This window comes from Ammodytes marinus (genome assembly GCF_949987685.1).
Source record: "Ammodytes marinus genome assembly, chromosome: 20".
NCBI lineage: Eukaryota > Metazoa > Chordata > Actinopteri > Uranoscopiformes > Ammodytidae > Ammodytes > Ammodytes marinus.
The window spans coordinates 6,725,722-6,740,308 of record NC_137224.1 but is presented as its reverse complement, the minus strand read 5'-3'; the positions used below and the strand labels follow the sequence as shown (position 1 = coordinate 6,740,308).

Genomic DNA, 14,587 nt, shown 5'->3' with positions numbered 1-14,587 from the left:
TTTGTACAAAATATATCTTTGTGGTGTGTTTTTTTTGTCTTGCTTGTGTGTATATATATTCTTTTTTACTGTGAAATAAAGTGTATGTGAAGAGTTTAAAAAAAGGAATAAGCCATCTCTCTTTCACAAACAAACACACACGGCGTCTTTATCTAGAAATGTTGCTGTCCTTCAGCGCATCCAAAGTTTTTCAAGGACAAAGTGACTCCTGCAACCTCTGCTCTGTGTGCCACGGTGGGTGGGTGATTGTGGGGGGCTTCACAGCTGCTCTTTCTGCTTATTACAGGAGGATGGATATGGCAGCTAGATAAGACACACACACACACACACACACACACTCAGAAGCAAGCAACCCAGGGTTTCAAGGCTACAGCTGCGAGAAGGAATCTGAGTCCATCTCATTGATATGGATACACTGCCTCCTACATGCCAACATAGAGTGTGTGCGTGCATTTATGCTCTTTAACCAGCAGGTTGTGCTACTGGTGCAGGATTTATTGTGATTCCTGCTCCGTTATGGTCTATGCTTAAAGTCTGCCTCTCAGCAGACACTATCAATTTTGCAAACGTACACTCATACTGACAGGAAAGCACACCTTTACAGCAGTTCAGCTTGAGGTCGAATTCATTTGAACGCCCAAAAACACACATCAATGTGGAAGTTGGGTCTTAAAAGAATATCAATAGAAATGCAATATTGGCTGTTTTCACAGCTTGTGGGTATATTTCCCAAGATGTCTCCATGAACAAAATATCTGTGTCAAAACAGAGACATCAAATATCAAGGTTATGTTAACAGTTTACAGAGAACAGTTACATCACTGTCATTGTCTACATCAGGAAATAGCCTTATGATCCTGAGGGAGGCTGACTCATTCAGTCTCAGTAAGATGTTGGTTTGCAGCTCAAGACTGGAAAGTGGCTCTGGTTGATGTCTCCAGAAAGAGCACCTTGGAATGAATTGACAAAACAAAAAAACATTAGCGTACAGACTTTTACCCCAAGTTGTTGCTGCTATTCACAGGAAATGTAGCTTCAGCTACACTTGACATAAAAACATTCAAGGAGTCCTGTTGAAAAGGATGGGTATCATATTACCACAACTTCCTTACTGTGGACCATCATCGTTTGCCCCCTATCCCCTTATTTTTCCTGCCTACCTTTCCACTGAAAACTATCCACACTGGGAATGGGACTAACACTGTGTGAGCTATGTGTTTTTAATGAATGATTTTTTGAATTTCTTGTAATATTTCCCCTAAAGATAATAAAGGAGTATTATTGTTCTAATTCAGCATCTAATCAGAAAATAAGTAAGTGCTATTGAAAGAAAGAAAGAAAATATATCTATATATATCAATGTATTCATCTATATATTTATATATCCATCTATGTATCTATCTTTATTTTAAGAAGAAAAAAACAATAAGGTCAAATTAAATAATCAATAAAAAATCAATGTAGAGCTATCACATCTTTGTAAATACTCAATGGTTCTATTATCTTTATTCAGCTTTGTTGTTATTGTTTTGGACTTGATTTTGTGTGTCCATATTCAGAATATTGTTCTTGGAACTGTACAAGTAAAATACAAGTCACATATTGACCTAAAGTATTCATGTTTACCTTGATCTTACATCTCTGTACTTTGTTTGATTAATTGCAATGATTAACTGCTGTTGTTGCATGTTAAAAGGTGTGGTAATAGCTTCCACAAATGCTTAAAGATCCTTTCTAGACACTATCTGACAAATCAAAAGAAAAAACAATCTAATTTAGGATTAAACTTAAAGTAACAAATGTAACAAAGCAGTCTCAGTGTAATGCTGTGTCCATGGGTGATTTACAGCCTATCCGTTTGCAGTCTGCAATGCCCCCTGGTGGTCTAATTACGTAAAACTCATTGCACAAGAGTGTTTATTAAAGTGATACTCCACACAAAAAAATATAATTTGTGACTCAAATACTCCCCTCTTGCTGACTTATTCTGGTAAAAAATAAATACATAAAATAAATAATAACATATATATTTTTTTAATTTTAGCTTGCATATGTGATTTTCAATAAGTTATGAATTGCAACTGAAATTGTTGTATACCTTGTCAGTGTATAATTGATGATTAAATTAAGTTGAGTTTTATTATTCAATTTACATATAGTACATCGAAATTCGATATATACATTGGCAATTCTAATTTGCTTAATTAATAGTGTTTTTTGATAGCTAACACATTGAAAAAAAATCTAAATTCTAAATAATGACAACGAAATTATTACATTAAACACTTGTTTAACATAGCCCAAGTCCAAGAGACACTAATTATTATGAGTAGTTCCTTAATTTTTCCAGAGCAGTAGACCTATGTCAAATAATAAATGTCAATTCTTCATTACAATTACACATATTCAGGGTTATGCTCTTTGTTAGCAACAGCGACAGTGATAGATGGATAAACATTAATGTGGCACCCTGTTATAAAATACCTTAACATTCAGTTCATTCCTAATTTAAGATAAAGGGCAATATAGCTCCAAAATGTAGATTATTGTGTAAAAATGTAGGGCCAATGAACTGCTCAAATCGCCGCTTGACCGATCCCGAACCCCAACAGAAAGGTTTGTCTAGTCGTCTGATACGAAGCTCCTGATTGGTCGCTGCAGAAGGTGATCATCAAACAAACGCGGTGATTGGTTGAACGAATGCTCTGCTCTTTTTTTCTCGCGATTGTTTCCCGTGTGGGTTAATGGCTCCTCCTGCTACAGACTGAGACGAAGCGGACGAAGCTGGCACCGAGAAGCGATACGGGGGGAGAGAGAGATAGGGAGAGAGAGGGGGAAAAAAGCTATTACACCCCAAATACCAGCGGGTTTCTCGTCGCAATTGTAAGGGGTATAACTAAGGAAAAGGCTGTCCAGGTGGTAGTTCGGGGTCGAGGATAGCAGTCTTTATTTTTCCAACAACCAACTCCCCAGATGAACTCCGTCAGAGCTACCAACAGGAGACCCAGGCGAGTGTCGAGGCCGCGCCCGGTGCAGCCCGAACGAAACAACGGGGATAGAGGTAAGCTAGGCCACTGTCAGCTAACGAGTTAAAAGATGAAGCCGTGTCAGGCGATAACAACAAGTCTTAACATAACCTATTGTTTGTATCTTACTGGGCGCCGTTCTCCTGTGCCAGAGAACGACGCGTTGCTTAGGAAACACCGAGGCTTCTCGCTCTGTGGCTTAGGCCAGGCCGCGCTTTGTTTGGCTTGAGTGATCGGGGCTAGCTAGCTTTTACCAGGTTATGTGGATGTTGGGGGTTGTCTCTGCCTAACGTAATGCGTATGCGGCTACACGGCCAACATTAATAGTTCTTATTCGGGTTAAGCTCGTCTGGAAAAGGCGAAGGGGTCGACCTCACAAGCTTTAACCACAATATTGCGTGTCTGCTCGGGCCGTTGCATTCCCAGCTGTCACTACCGATTCCCAGGGTGTAAATCTGCGGTGTCTTTTTGGGACTGCCATTTTTGGGGTGTAACGTTAACAAAAACATTAGCAGTGAATAGGTGGTGGTGGAGGGGAGGAGGGGGCAAAGCTAGCTAGCTGCCCCGGCGTCAAGAGGCCACACAAAATCAGCTGTGATAGATGATACGGTGAAATTTGGACGCATTCAGACAGTGTGTCGTATTTTTCTGCGCCTGTGGCCGCAGTTTGAAGCTAACGTAGCAACCTAGCCCGGCGTATTGAGCCCCATATCCCCTTCCTTGTTCGCGGAGGCTGCTCTAGCAGTAGCTCGTTTTGTTTACACCGCGGATTTGTCAGCTACGCAGTTGAGTTTCTAGCCATTAGCCGCACGTCTAATCGACTACATATGCGGCCCTTTTATGTGACAGCACCGTAAAAGATGAGTCTGGTTGTGCACAGAGAGGGGACCCCTGAGGAAAATACACTACCTAATATCATTTGGAAATTACTTAACATGAAGGACTGGCAATGGGGCTGCAGGGGGTGCATCTGCCATTATCAATCACTAACCTTTGTCTGCCAATACCGACTATTACCCTTTTAGCATGCGCAGTGTGAATACTGCATATTAACTCCGTGCACACTATTGTGTTATTATTAGTGGTAAGGAGTGCCAGTGTTAAGTGTTTGCTGCAATTACAAAATACATTTGGGTTGTATAATTGGGCAAATAGAGATGAATGAGCTCAACCCCAGAGGGGAAAAAACAGTGACTTATTATTTGTAATGCATGTTTTTGCTATATCTCTGACGCTCTGTGCATTGAAGTGTCTGTCTAGAAAATGGTGAATGTATAGGAAATGTTTTTGCCTTTCTGTCCAGATGAGGAGGCTCCTGCAGCAGCTGCAGCAGAGATGGCTATTGAGGAGTCCGGCCCAGGTGCTCAGAACAGCCCCTACCAGCTTCGACGCAAGACCCTGCTTCCCAAGAGAACCGCTGCTGCCTCTGCCACCGCCTCTGCCTGCCCCAGCAAGGGCCCAATGGAGGTTAGACAGATAGATTTTGAGTGATTTTGTGTGTGTGCTGCAGTGTGCATCTATACAGACTCGAGTGTGTGCATGCGTGTGAATGATAGATAGAGAGATGCTGATTGATTGTGTCCTTCTTTTGAAGGAACAAGGATTTTGTGACAGAGCGATACATTTCCCTGTTGATTATTCAATGCTTGAATCTTGGCATGAGGTTGATATCCTACTTCCCCCTCGTTTACAGGGAGCTTCCACTTCGTCAACAGAGGCCTTTGGTCATCGAGCCAAGCGGGCACGAGTGTCCGGTAAGAGCCACGACCTGCCAGGTGTGTGTTAAATCTCCGCAACTGGGGATAGGAGAGTGTTAGCTTTTTTTTTTACAGTAGAATCTTTAAAGATTTTTCTATGTGTGCTGGTAAATCTTGTTATTTTGCAATCCATTTAATAGCAAGACCACATAGTTGAATGTGCTAGGAGTGAAAAGATGTTCTCTAATGTGTGTGTGTGTGTGTGTGTGTGTGTGTGTGTGTGTGTGTGTGTGTGTGTGTGTGTGTGTGTGTGTGTGTGTGTGTGTGTGTGTGTGTGTGTGTGTGTGTGTGTGTGTGTGTGTGTGTGTGTGTGTGTGTGTGTGTGTGTGTGTGTGTGTGTGTGTGTGTGTGTGTGTGTGTGTGTGTTTCTGTAGCAGCCCCAGCAGAGCAATATCTGCAGCAGAAGCTTCCAGATGAGGTCGTTTTGAAGATCTTCTCCTACTTACTGGAACAGGACCTCTGTCAGGCAGCCTGTGTATGCAAGAGATTTAGCCAGCTAGCCAACGACCCCATCCTATGGTACAGTGTGCTGCTAAGGAGCCCAAAAACTTGCCTGTTCCTGTTTTGAATATTGAATAATTAAATATATATTTTGTCGTATTTGGTGTTTAATATTCTAGGAAGCGTTTATACATGGAGGTGTTTGAGTACACGCGTCCCATGATGCACCCTGAGCCCGGCCGTTTCTTCCAGGTCAGTCCCGAGGAGCATGAAAACCCAAACCCCTGGAAGGAGAGCTTCCAACAGCTGGTAAGTCAGCCCCTCGTTGCCATCTGCGTGTTGTTTTACTGAGAAGAAGAAGTTCTCAAAAGAGTCTCCGTTATGTGTTTATTTTTAATTTTTTATATGATACAAATAAACAATGTGCAGTTCCGCAAAGATCTACAAGGCTTTTTCAATAAAGTATATGCCACTCAATAGGATATTAATATCTGACCTGGGTCAGAGTTTCTGTGAAAATAAAGCACTATTACACACACACACACACACACACACACACACACACACACACACACACACTCACTCACACTCTATAGAAGGAAAATCAATGTCTACATCTATTTTGGAAACGTCACAATATGTACTGGGAGAAATGGAAGCGTGGCCATCACTTGACTATAAAACACCGACAAGCACTCAGGAAAGTGTGCTTATTCAGCAACATTGAGCAGTTAAATGAAGAACAGCCAGATATAATTGCTTTTACTTAAGTGCTTGTATTTAATCTTGCGTCATAATTTTCTGCAAACACCAACAAGCCAATCTAACATAATTTTCCCAAAAGCTTGTGGCATGTTTTTTTGGAAGCTGCCAGAACCCTCCTTCTTCTTCTTTTTCCCAAACCATTTCTCACAATGAAATCTTTCAGTTCATCCACAGACAGTCAGGCATGTTTAATACATGTTACATGTGATCGCGCTATGTTGTTCTATGTTAACAATAGTGTGTGTAACTGTTGTTTATCACATTATGTTATTATATCAGTCCGGGACTTTTTGTAGACTATGGTCCTGATGCTAATGTGAGACCAACGAGTCCATCTCCTCACTGTGCGCAACTTGTGATTGTGATCTCTAGTCATTGAAATACGCAGTGTTTTGCTGTTGCCTCATGTATTGTTATCTTTCAAATCTTGTTTATGACATTATGTCCCAGTGCGTAGCGTTGTTGTTCTGTGGTGGTTGGTTTGTGGGTTGCATACACGTATTGACAGTACACCAGTGGTTCATAGCTTTTGGTGTTAGGGGGTCTAAAGACGGCTAACGGGACAGGACCCAGACAAAATGTACTTCTGCTACACAAAACCTACACATTTTTTCCCCCTTTTAGACTTGTAGAATAAATTGACCTCTTCTTTGAGAACCGATCACTCTGTGGTTAAAGTGTTCACACAACCAGTATGCATATGCAACGGGCAACATAGGGTCAAGTACAAATTGCTTTGTTTTAAAGGGTTGCAAGCGGAAAAGGCAAAAACCACTGTTTAACAATGACAGTCACAATTTGTTTGGCACCTATGTGTTTAGCAAATTGTCTTTGCTCTGTGTTTCCTTAAAAAACATAGTTTAAGAACAGCTTTTTTAGAGTCGAATGTCTTTTGCAATATTGTTGAAAAGGGTTATTGTGATGTGTATATAAGGAGCACGTTTAACGTTGGTTATGTTTTTCTGTCTTGCAGTATAAAGGTGCTCATGTAAAACCCGGCTTTGCTGAGCATTTCTACAGTAACCCCGGCAGATACAAAGGCAGGGAGAATATGCTGGTAAGTTACAACAACTTCATAGCCAAAGAAAAATGCTTCAAGATTTATTTCATGGTTAATGTAAACGCCCGCTCACTTTCCCAAACTGCATTCTAAATGAATTGTAGGTGTGTGTATATTTTGCCTGAAAGTGTTTGCGCCCCCCTCCTCCTTCTGCAGTATTACGACACCATCGAGGATGCGCTGGGCGGAGTGCAAGAGGCCCACTTTGATGGTCTAATCTTTGTCCACTCTGGCATCTATACAGACGAGTGGATTTATATAGAGTCCCCCATTACCATGATTGGGGCAGGTAAGTATTTTGCCTTCGCCGAAAGGCACTAAAGACATTACCGAGATGCTTGTGCAATCAATATCCCTCTTTGAAGATGTTGATACACACACTCAGCTGTGCCCATATTTATCAGGCTGTTGAGGAGTTTCCCCTGCTTTCCCCTTCAGCGCCGGGTAAAGTAGCAGACAAGGTGGTGATAGAGAATACTAGAGACTCCACGTTTGTCTTCATGGAGGGATCGGAGGACGCCTATGTGGGATACATGACCATCAAGGTAAATGAAGCGTAGATCTCAGCTTTCCCCTTGCTTTTTGACCTACAGTATGCTCAAACTATCTTGAAGACTGCAAGTATATTAAAGACCTTGTGTTTTAATAATAACATCATAGGGCTTGATTGTTATGCTATGTAGCTATGTAAATTGGAAATGTCCAGCTTAGTCTCTTAAATGACTATTTATTTAATAGTTAAGGATTTAACTATTATATTTCCAAATGGACACAGGAGACTCTTACTTTAGCTTGAAGAAAACAACAATCACAAATGAGTTCAATAGCAAACATTGAGAAACAAAACCTTGTGGTCAACTCAAAAATGTGCCTCCATAATTTGGGGATTGGGAAAAGGCCCTGTGACCGTGAACCCAGTAAGACTCGTTTTGCCTTGTACATGGTTTTGTAATCAAGAATATTTCCCTTTTCCATTTTGCTCATCAGTCATTAATAACCTGAATTTAGCTTTTTTTTGTAAATGCAAGCTGGGAGGTTAAACTATGAAATATGTGACATATTAATGTGCTCAGGAAGTAGACATGTTGACCTTATCATGACTCATTTATCCAATTGAGTTTAAACTTGCCGTCATAAAATGTCAATTACATAGAACACATTACAGGGTTTGGGTTTATGTTTGGAATGTTTTCAGTGCAAGACCAACAACCCCATACATTGGTTGCTTGGTTAGTTTCATATGTAGAGTTAAAACATCTGTTAGAATGTGTAAACTATGAGAAAATTGTTTCACAATCTACATGTAAAAGATCCTTTGACGTCTGTTACTAAGTATTTGGTTACGAAATATATCACCTCTTCATTTTTTGTGTTGAATAACAATATAACTCATTCCTGTTTTTATGTCGTTATCAGCTTTATGTATAAGTTGCACTGGCGCTTACTGTAGAGAGAGTCCAGCGTATATTTGCAGTGGGTGGAAAGGAGCGTGATGTGTGTGTCAGTGAGCGCAGCTATCGTCTGACCTCTGCTGCTTCTCTCTCCTCCAGTTTAATCCTGATGATAAGTCAGCGCAGCACCACAACGCCCACCACTGTCTGGAGATCACAGTCAACTGCAGCCCCAACATCGACCACTGCATCATCCGCTCCACATGCACAGGTAACACACACAGAGACACACACACACACACACACACTGACCCACACTTTTTGCTGGAGGAGGACACAATAACCTGAACACCTGTAAATAACGTAGTTGAAGGATTCTTATTGACAGATGCAACATTTAGGTTCACAAAAGTAGATGGGCTTTTGTATAATTCTATCATTACGTGATATTGTACAGGTGTGTGCCGGCTTAGTGGTTTTTCATGGATTAAAAAGCACACGGTGTCCCTATTTTGGCTTATCACTTAACAACCAGCATGTTCACGATGTCCCAGGATGAGAGGCTAAATTTGTTATTTGGGTCTTGGACTGAAAACCGGAAGAAAAAAAAACCCTGGAGCGTTATATTTCATTTTTTTGGCTTCTGCTTTTATTATGACTTTTCTGTCTCTCGCTCTCTCATGGACAAACTGGGTTGTTGGATTGCAGCAGTGGGAAACATGTTTAATCAGTGCCAATATGTGTCCTGACTCCTGTGCAACACTCTCTCTTGTATTGACGCTTAGTTCCTATCAGCCTGGCTGGGTCATGTGACTTACTGTCTTATATCTGTTGTGTGATTAAGACCATGAAGCATGAAATGTCAAACCACATTTAGCATCAATAAATCGAGCGAGTCTTGTGAGCGGATCGTAGTGTGTTGAATCTATTCTTGCCTAATCATAACTTTTTGACATTATTTTATTAATGAGAACAGTGATGCTGAGACTAAGATTCCAGAATATTTTTATTATGTATGTGTTGCCGGGCAATGCTAGCTTTCTAGCTGCTAAATAAATCCAGGTGCTAATAGTGTATGTCCTCATAGAACAGAGGTGTTGAAAGTATTGACTAGATTTATTATGAATTGTGTCAACTGGCAGTTATAATAATAGTTTGGATATGCTTTTTCTTTTCTTTTTTTTTAACTGTTGAGTTGAATATGGAAGTGGTCGTTGCAACCCAACTGAAGTGACGCTTGTGTTTTTTTTCTATGTTCAGTGGGTTCAGCTGTGTGTGTGAGTGGCCAGGGAGCGTGTCCAACCATCAAGCACTGCAACATCAGTGACTGTGAGAATGTGGGACTGTACATTACAGATCATGCACAGGTAAAAAAAAAAAATAATAATAATTTTCTCCTTTTTATATTAACACTAATGATTTGCTATGAATACAAAAACATACAGTTGAAAAATTGTAACGCGGACTTTGCCTCTGACTCCTCGTCCCCTTGTCTCTTCTAGGGCATTTATGAAGACAATGAAATCAGCAACAACGCGCTGGCAGGAATTTGGGTGAAAAACCACGGTAATCCCATCATTAGACGTAACCACATCCACCACGGACGAGACGTTGGAGTGTTCACCTTTGATCACGGAATGGTAAACACACATCAACCGTGTCATATATACAGTTTTTAACTTGGTCAAACATCACAGACTCCACTCATTGCTCTTTATCTCTTGTTGTTTCAGGGTTACTTTGAGAACTGTAACATCCATAGAAATCGTATAGCGGGCTTCGAGGTGAAGGCCTACGCCAACCCCACCGTAGTGCGCTGTGAGATCCATCACGGCCAGACGGGGGGCATCTACGTCCACGAGAAGGGCCGGGGGCAGTTTATAGAGAATAAAATCTACGCCAATAACTTTGCCGGTGTGTGGATCACGTCCAACAGTGACCCGACGATACGGTGAGGACATGGGGCTATTTGGAAAGTGCTTGAGTGCAAATATAAATGAAAACTACAAACTATGTAATGGTTGTCATCAATCTGGGCATTAAATATTTAAAAAAAGCATGGTTTTCTTGGATTGCGCCATTGTTGGCATCTTCCCAGCGACTTCTTTCTGTCTCCAAGATTTTGACCCTTTTTTCCCCCTTTCTCTACAGGGGAAATGCTATATTCAATGGTAACCAAGGAGGGGTGTACATATTTGGAGATGGACGGGGTTTGATAGAGAGTAACGATATCTATGGTAACGCCTTGGCGGGAATCCAGATCCGAACCAACAGCTGCCCCATTGTACGGCACAACAAGATCCACGATGGACAGCACGGGGGCATCTATGTGGTGAATACACATTTTAATTTGACTTAAATATCCGTTTGTATTTGGTTGAAATGGAAATAATTTTTCCAGCCAGAATGGATAATATTTTAGGTTTTAATCAAACTTTGTGTTTTTTTTTTTTTTTTTTTTTATAGCACGAGAAAGGCCAGGGCGTAATCGAGGAGAACGAAGTTTACAGCAACACACTGGCTGGAGTGTGGGTGACCACGGGCAGCACTCCTGTCCTCCGCAAGAACCGCATCCACAGTGGCAAACAGGTATTATGAACATGGTCTAACGCTGCTCATATTAACCTTTGGAAAATTGTAACCTCCTCAGCCTCTGCTAATTTAATCTAATGCTTTTTAAAAAAATATTTTTTTTTTAATCTCTATCAGCCTTTGGTACTTAAAGACATACATGTGTCAGAAGCAGCTGAAATGTGAAGTGATAAATGGCATCGGATCACTATTCTGATTCGAGTGATAACTAAACTGTGCACTTAGTTAATATTATCAAATTAATTTAACAGATTAAAAATTGAAGACATTCCAACTTTTGATTTCCAAGCCTAGTTCTGGGTTGCTTAAGGAATCTGTTTATGTTATAACTTTAAACATCATAATTGTAGTTTGGTTAACCCAGGTAAATATGCAGTTGGAATTCGGTAACATGCCATATTTAGTGCACCATGTATGTGCACTTTTCACTCAAAGGATTTGTGTGTGAACAGTAAATATTCTAATATTCTTGGAAACAGGGAAACTCTATTAATGTTTGACATCCTGTTATCTGAACACCCTTAGTAACTACTCCATTTATGTAAATGTAAGATAAGACACACCTGCATTTCCCCTTTGTGGGTTTATAGATACATGTAAATGTATACTGTACATTGTCAATCAATTACTTTTAGCTATGCAACAAGAAGACTTCACTCATTTTTAATGCTTCAATTATCAGAAAAGCTTTGTTAGTTTAGGTCTCCAGCTGGTTTTGCATTCCTACTATTGTTTACTTTCCTTTTCTGGGATATTATATCAAATCTACAGTTTATATCTACCATGTCCTTACTGTGCCTTTCTATCGTTTTGTACAATTTTGTGTGTATTCATATGTGATATTTGCTTCTTTTTTTTTTAAGGTTGGCGTGTATTTCTATGACAACGGGCACGGTGTGTTGGAAGACAATGACATCTACAATCACATGTACTCAGGTGTACAAATAAGGTAACGATTATTCAGCAGTGTGTTCACTAAACATGCAAATATGAGACACTTTATTGAAACCATATGAGTCAATGTAAAAGCTTCAGCATTTCTGTTCTTAAAAAAAATAAAAATCTAATTATTATTTTAATTTGAAAGGACGGGGAGCAACCCAAAGATCAGGCGCAACAAGATCTGGGGAGGTCAGAACGGAGGGATTTTAGTCTACAACTCAGGACTGGGCTTCATAGAAGACAACGAGATCTTTGACAACGCCATGGCCGGGGTGTGGATCAAGACCGACAGCAACCCCACACTCAGACGGAACAAGATTCACGACGGCAGAGACGGAGGCATCTGCATCTTCAATGGAGGCAGAGGTAAGTTAATACAAATGGCCAGATACAATTTTTTCTTGCTTTTTGATACATGTATCTGTAACTTAAAGGTGCACTATGCAGCTTCAGAGGAGGGGGATTTGTTTACATTTGCAAAGCCTTTAGTTAGTTTACAAAACTTATTTTCTCCACACGGAATTCTTAGTATTGAATAATTCTATCATAAATCTGAAGAAAAAAAAAGAATATGTTCATAGACAAAACTGTGGGCCCTTCTGTTGTGACAACAGTGAAATAGTATCTTTTAAGGTAGCTTTCTAACTTCAAACAGTATTCCAGGGATCTAATTTCACTGTGTGGAAAGTTTGTTCATTCAGTTCTGAGAATATACCTTCCAAAATGTTCACTTCTATGACACACCAGACGTTACATAGTGCACCTTTTTAATAGTACAATCAACATACTAATGAACTTCGGTGTTAAGATTGAACTATGAATATTTGTTCTTCCCTGTAGGTCTGCTCGAAGAGAACGACATCTTTAGGAACGCTCAGGCCGGTGTGCTGATCAGCACCAACAGCCATCCGATCCTCCGCAAGAATCGCATTTTTGACGGCTTCGCTGCAGGTGACTGTCTTTCAAATTCAGCTCCCATATGGTCACAGATAACCTCTGTTTAAAATGTCCTTTCGCTGCTAATAACAGGACTTTTCTCTTCTTTTTTTCTCTTTCCTTTCCAGGTATTGAAATCACTAACCACGCCACGGCCACGCTGGAGGGCAACCAGATCTTTAACAATCGCTTTGGCGGCCTGTTTCTGGCCTCGGGAGTCAATGTCACCATGAAAGGTAAACCATCAGCTTTGTGGGTATAAACATTTTGCAAAGCTTGGTGAAAAGCTGGTCGTATCTGCTTTCTAATCGCTCTCACCCGGTTCCCTTTCTGTCCCTCCTCTTGTCAGACAATAAGATTCTGAATAACCAGGATGCCATTGAAAAGGCAGTGAGCAGAGGACAGTGTCTCTACAAGATCTCCAGCTACACCAGTTACCCCATGCACGACTTCTACAGGTAAACTGCTGCCGATTAAAAAGGTATTTTTGGTGCATTTTGGCAAAGCTGAAATAGAAGCTATTTTGATAGACAATTTTAAAGCAGAAATGCCTGACTAGTTCCAGCTTCCAGGATGTCTTTCTTTTTCCTGTCTTATGAGACGGTCAGTTAAATATCTTGAAATATTTCTTTACTTCTTTGGGTTTTGGTTTGACAAATTTGGCAGATTAATTTATAAAGAATATAACTTTTAGTTGCAGCCTTACATTTAAGAAACTGTGACTTTATTATGGTGAAATACCTTTTTAGATTTGTTGAATTTCTCATGAAAATGAATCTTTTTTGTCTTTTCTCTCCAGATGTCACACCTGTAATACGACAGATAGGAACGCCATCTGTGTAAACTGCATCAAAAAATGCCACCAAGGGCATGATGTAGAGTTTATACGGCATGATCGGTAAGACCTTTTTAGGGTTCTTCCTCACATTTCTGACTGACTATTTTTATTTTTTAGGAAGAAAAATCTGTCAATTTTGTCCATTATTTATTGAAAAAACTTTAAACAACAAACATCAATTTGAATAATAAGAATTTCATAAATGAACTGTTCTGTTTTAGAACTATTGTATTGTATGTACTTAAAGGGTAACTTAACATTCTCTGTTGTGTTCCTTTTTAGGTTTTTCTGTGACTGTGGAGCAGGAACGTTGTCCAACCCGTGCACGCTGGCCGGCGAGCCCACGCACGACACAGACACTCTGTATGACTCGGCGCCGCCCATCGAGTCCAACACGCTGCAACATAACTGAAGGCATCCCGTCTAGTTACACACTCTCACATAAGCATAATACAAACACATTACATCGCACACAGCCATAAACACACACACGCACTCAGAGACGGACACACACAGTTACATACACACATCCATTTGCAGCCATAAGGACCCATAGAGACTCTGCGATTGCGGAGCTCTCGCGGAATTGGAGATGGAAGAAGCTGCAGAGGAAGCAGCTTTGTGCTCGCTGCAGTCGGACACGGTGCAGTGCAGGTGCACTCCACTAGAGGGAGAGCTGGAGCTGAGGGTAGACTGAGAACAGGCCACAAGAGATTCCTCACTCCAGTATTTCTTATTGCAGTCTGTAGACAAAGAGAAGATGGGAAGAGAAGGGGCTGTCCATGGAGGCCTGTGTGAAGATCACCCCCCCCCCCCACCCCCAAAACCTCGGTGTTAAT

At 40.7% G+C, this 14,587-nt stretch overlaps 1 protein-coding gene across 4 annotated transcripts; it reads left to right on the top strand.

Annotated features, from left to right (window-relative positions):
• Positions 1 to 2,780: 2,780 nt before the first annotated feature.
• fbxo11b (F-box protein 11b) lies at positions 2,781 to 14,174 on the top strand. 4 transcript variants are annotated; one of them, XM_080049192.1, is made up of 21 exons: positions 2,781 to 3,061; positions 4,330 to 4,493; positions 4,720 to 4,780; positions 5,161 to 5,302; positions 5,404 to 5,533; positions 6,963 to 7,046; positions 7,206 to 7,338; positions 7,488 to 7,594; positions 8,600 to 8,711; positions 9,701 to 9,807; positions 9,943 to 10,080; positions 10,174 to 10,391; positions 10,592 to 10,772; positions 10,907 to 11,029; positions 11,896 to 11,981; positions 12,120 to 12,340; positions 12,815 to 12,925; positions 13,039 to 13,146; positions 13,260 to 13,368; positions 13,710 to 13,808; positions 14,031 to 14,174. In XM_080049192.1, the coding sequence occupies exons 1-21, from the start codon at positions 2,974 to 2,976 to the stop codon at positions 14,158 to 14,160; spliced, it is 2,652 nt and encodes an 883-aa protein (XP_079905318.1). In that variant the 5' UTR covers positions 2,781 to 2,973; the 3' UTR covers positions 14,161 to 14,174. The 4 variants fall into 4 exon arrangements, with proteins under 4 accessions (XP_079905318.1, XP_079905317.1, XP_079905316.1 ...); XM_080049191.1 differs by having other exon boundaries at positions 5,158 to 5,302; XM_080049190.1 differs by having other exon boundaries at positions 4,720 to 4,801.
• The last annotated feature ends 413 nt before the right edge of the window (positions 14,175 to 14,587 follow it).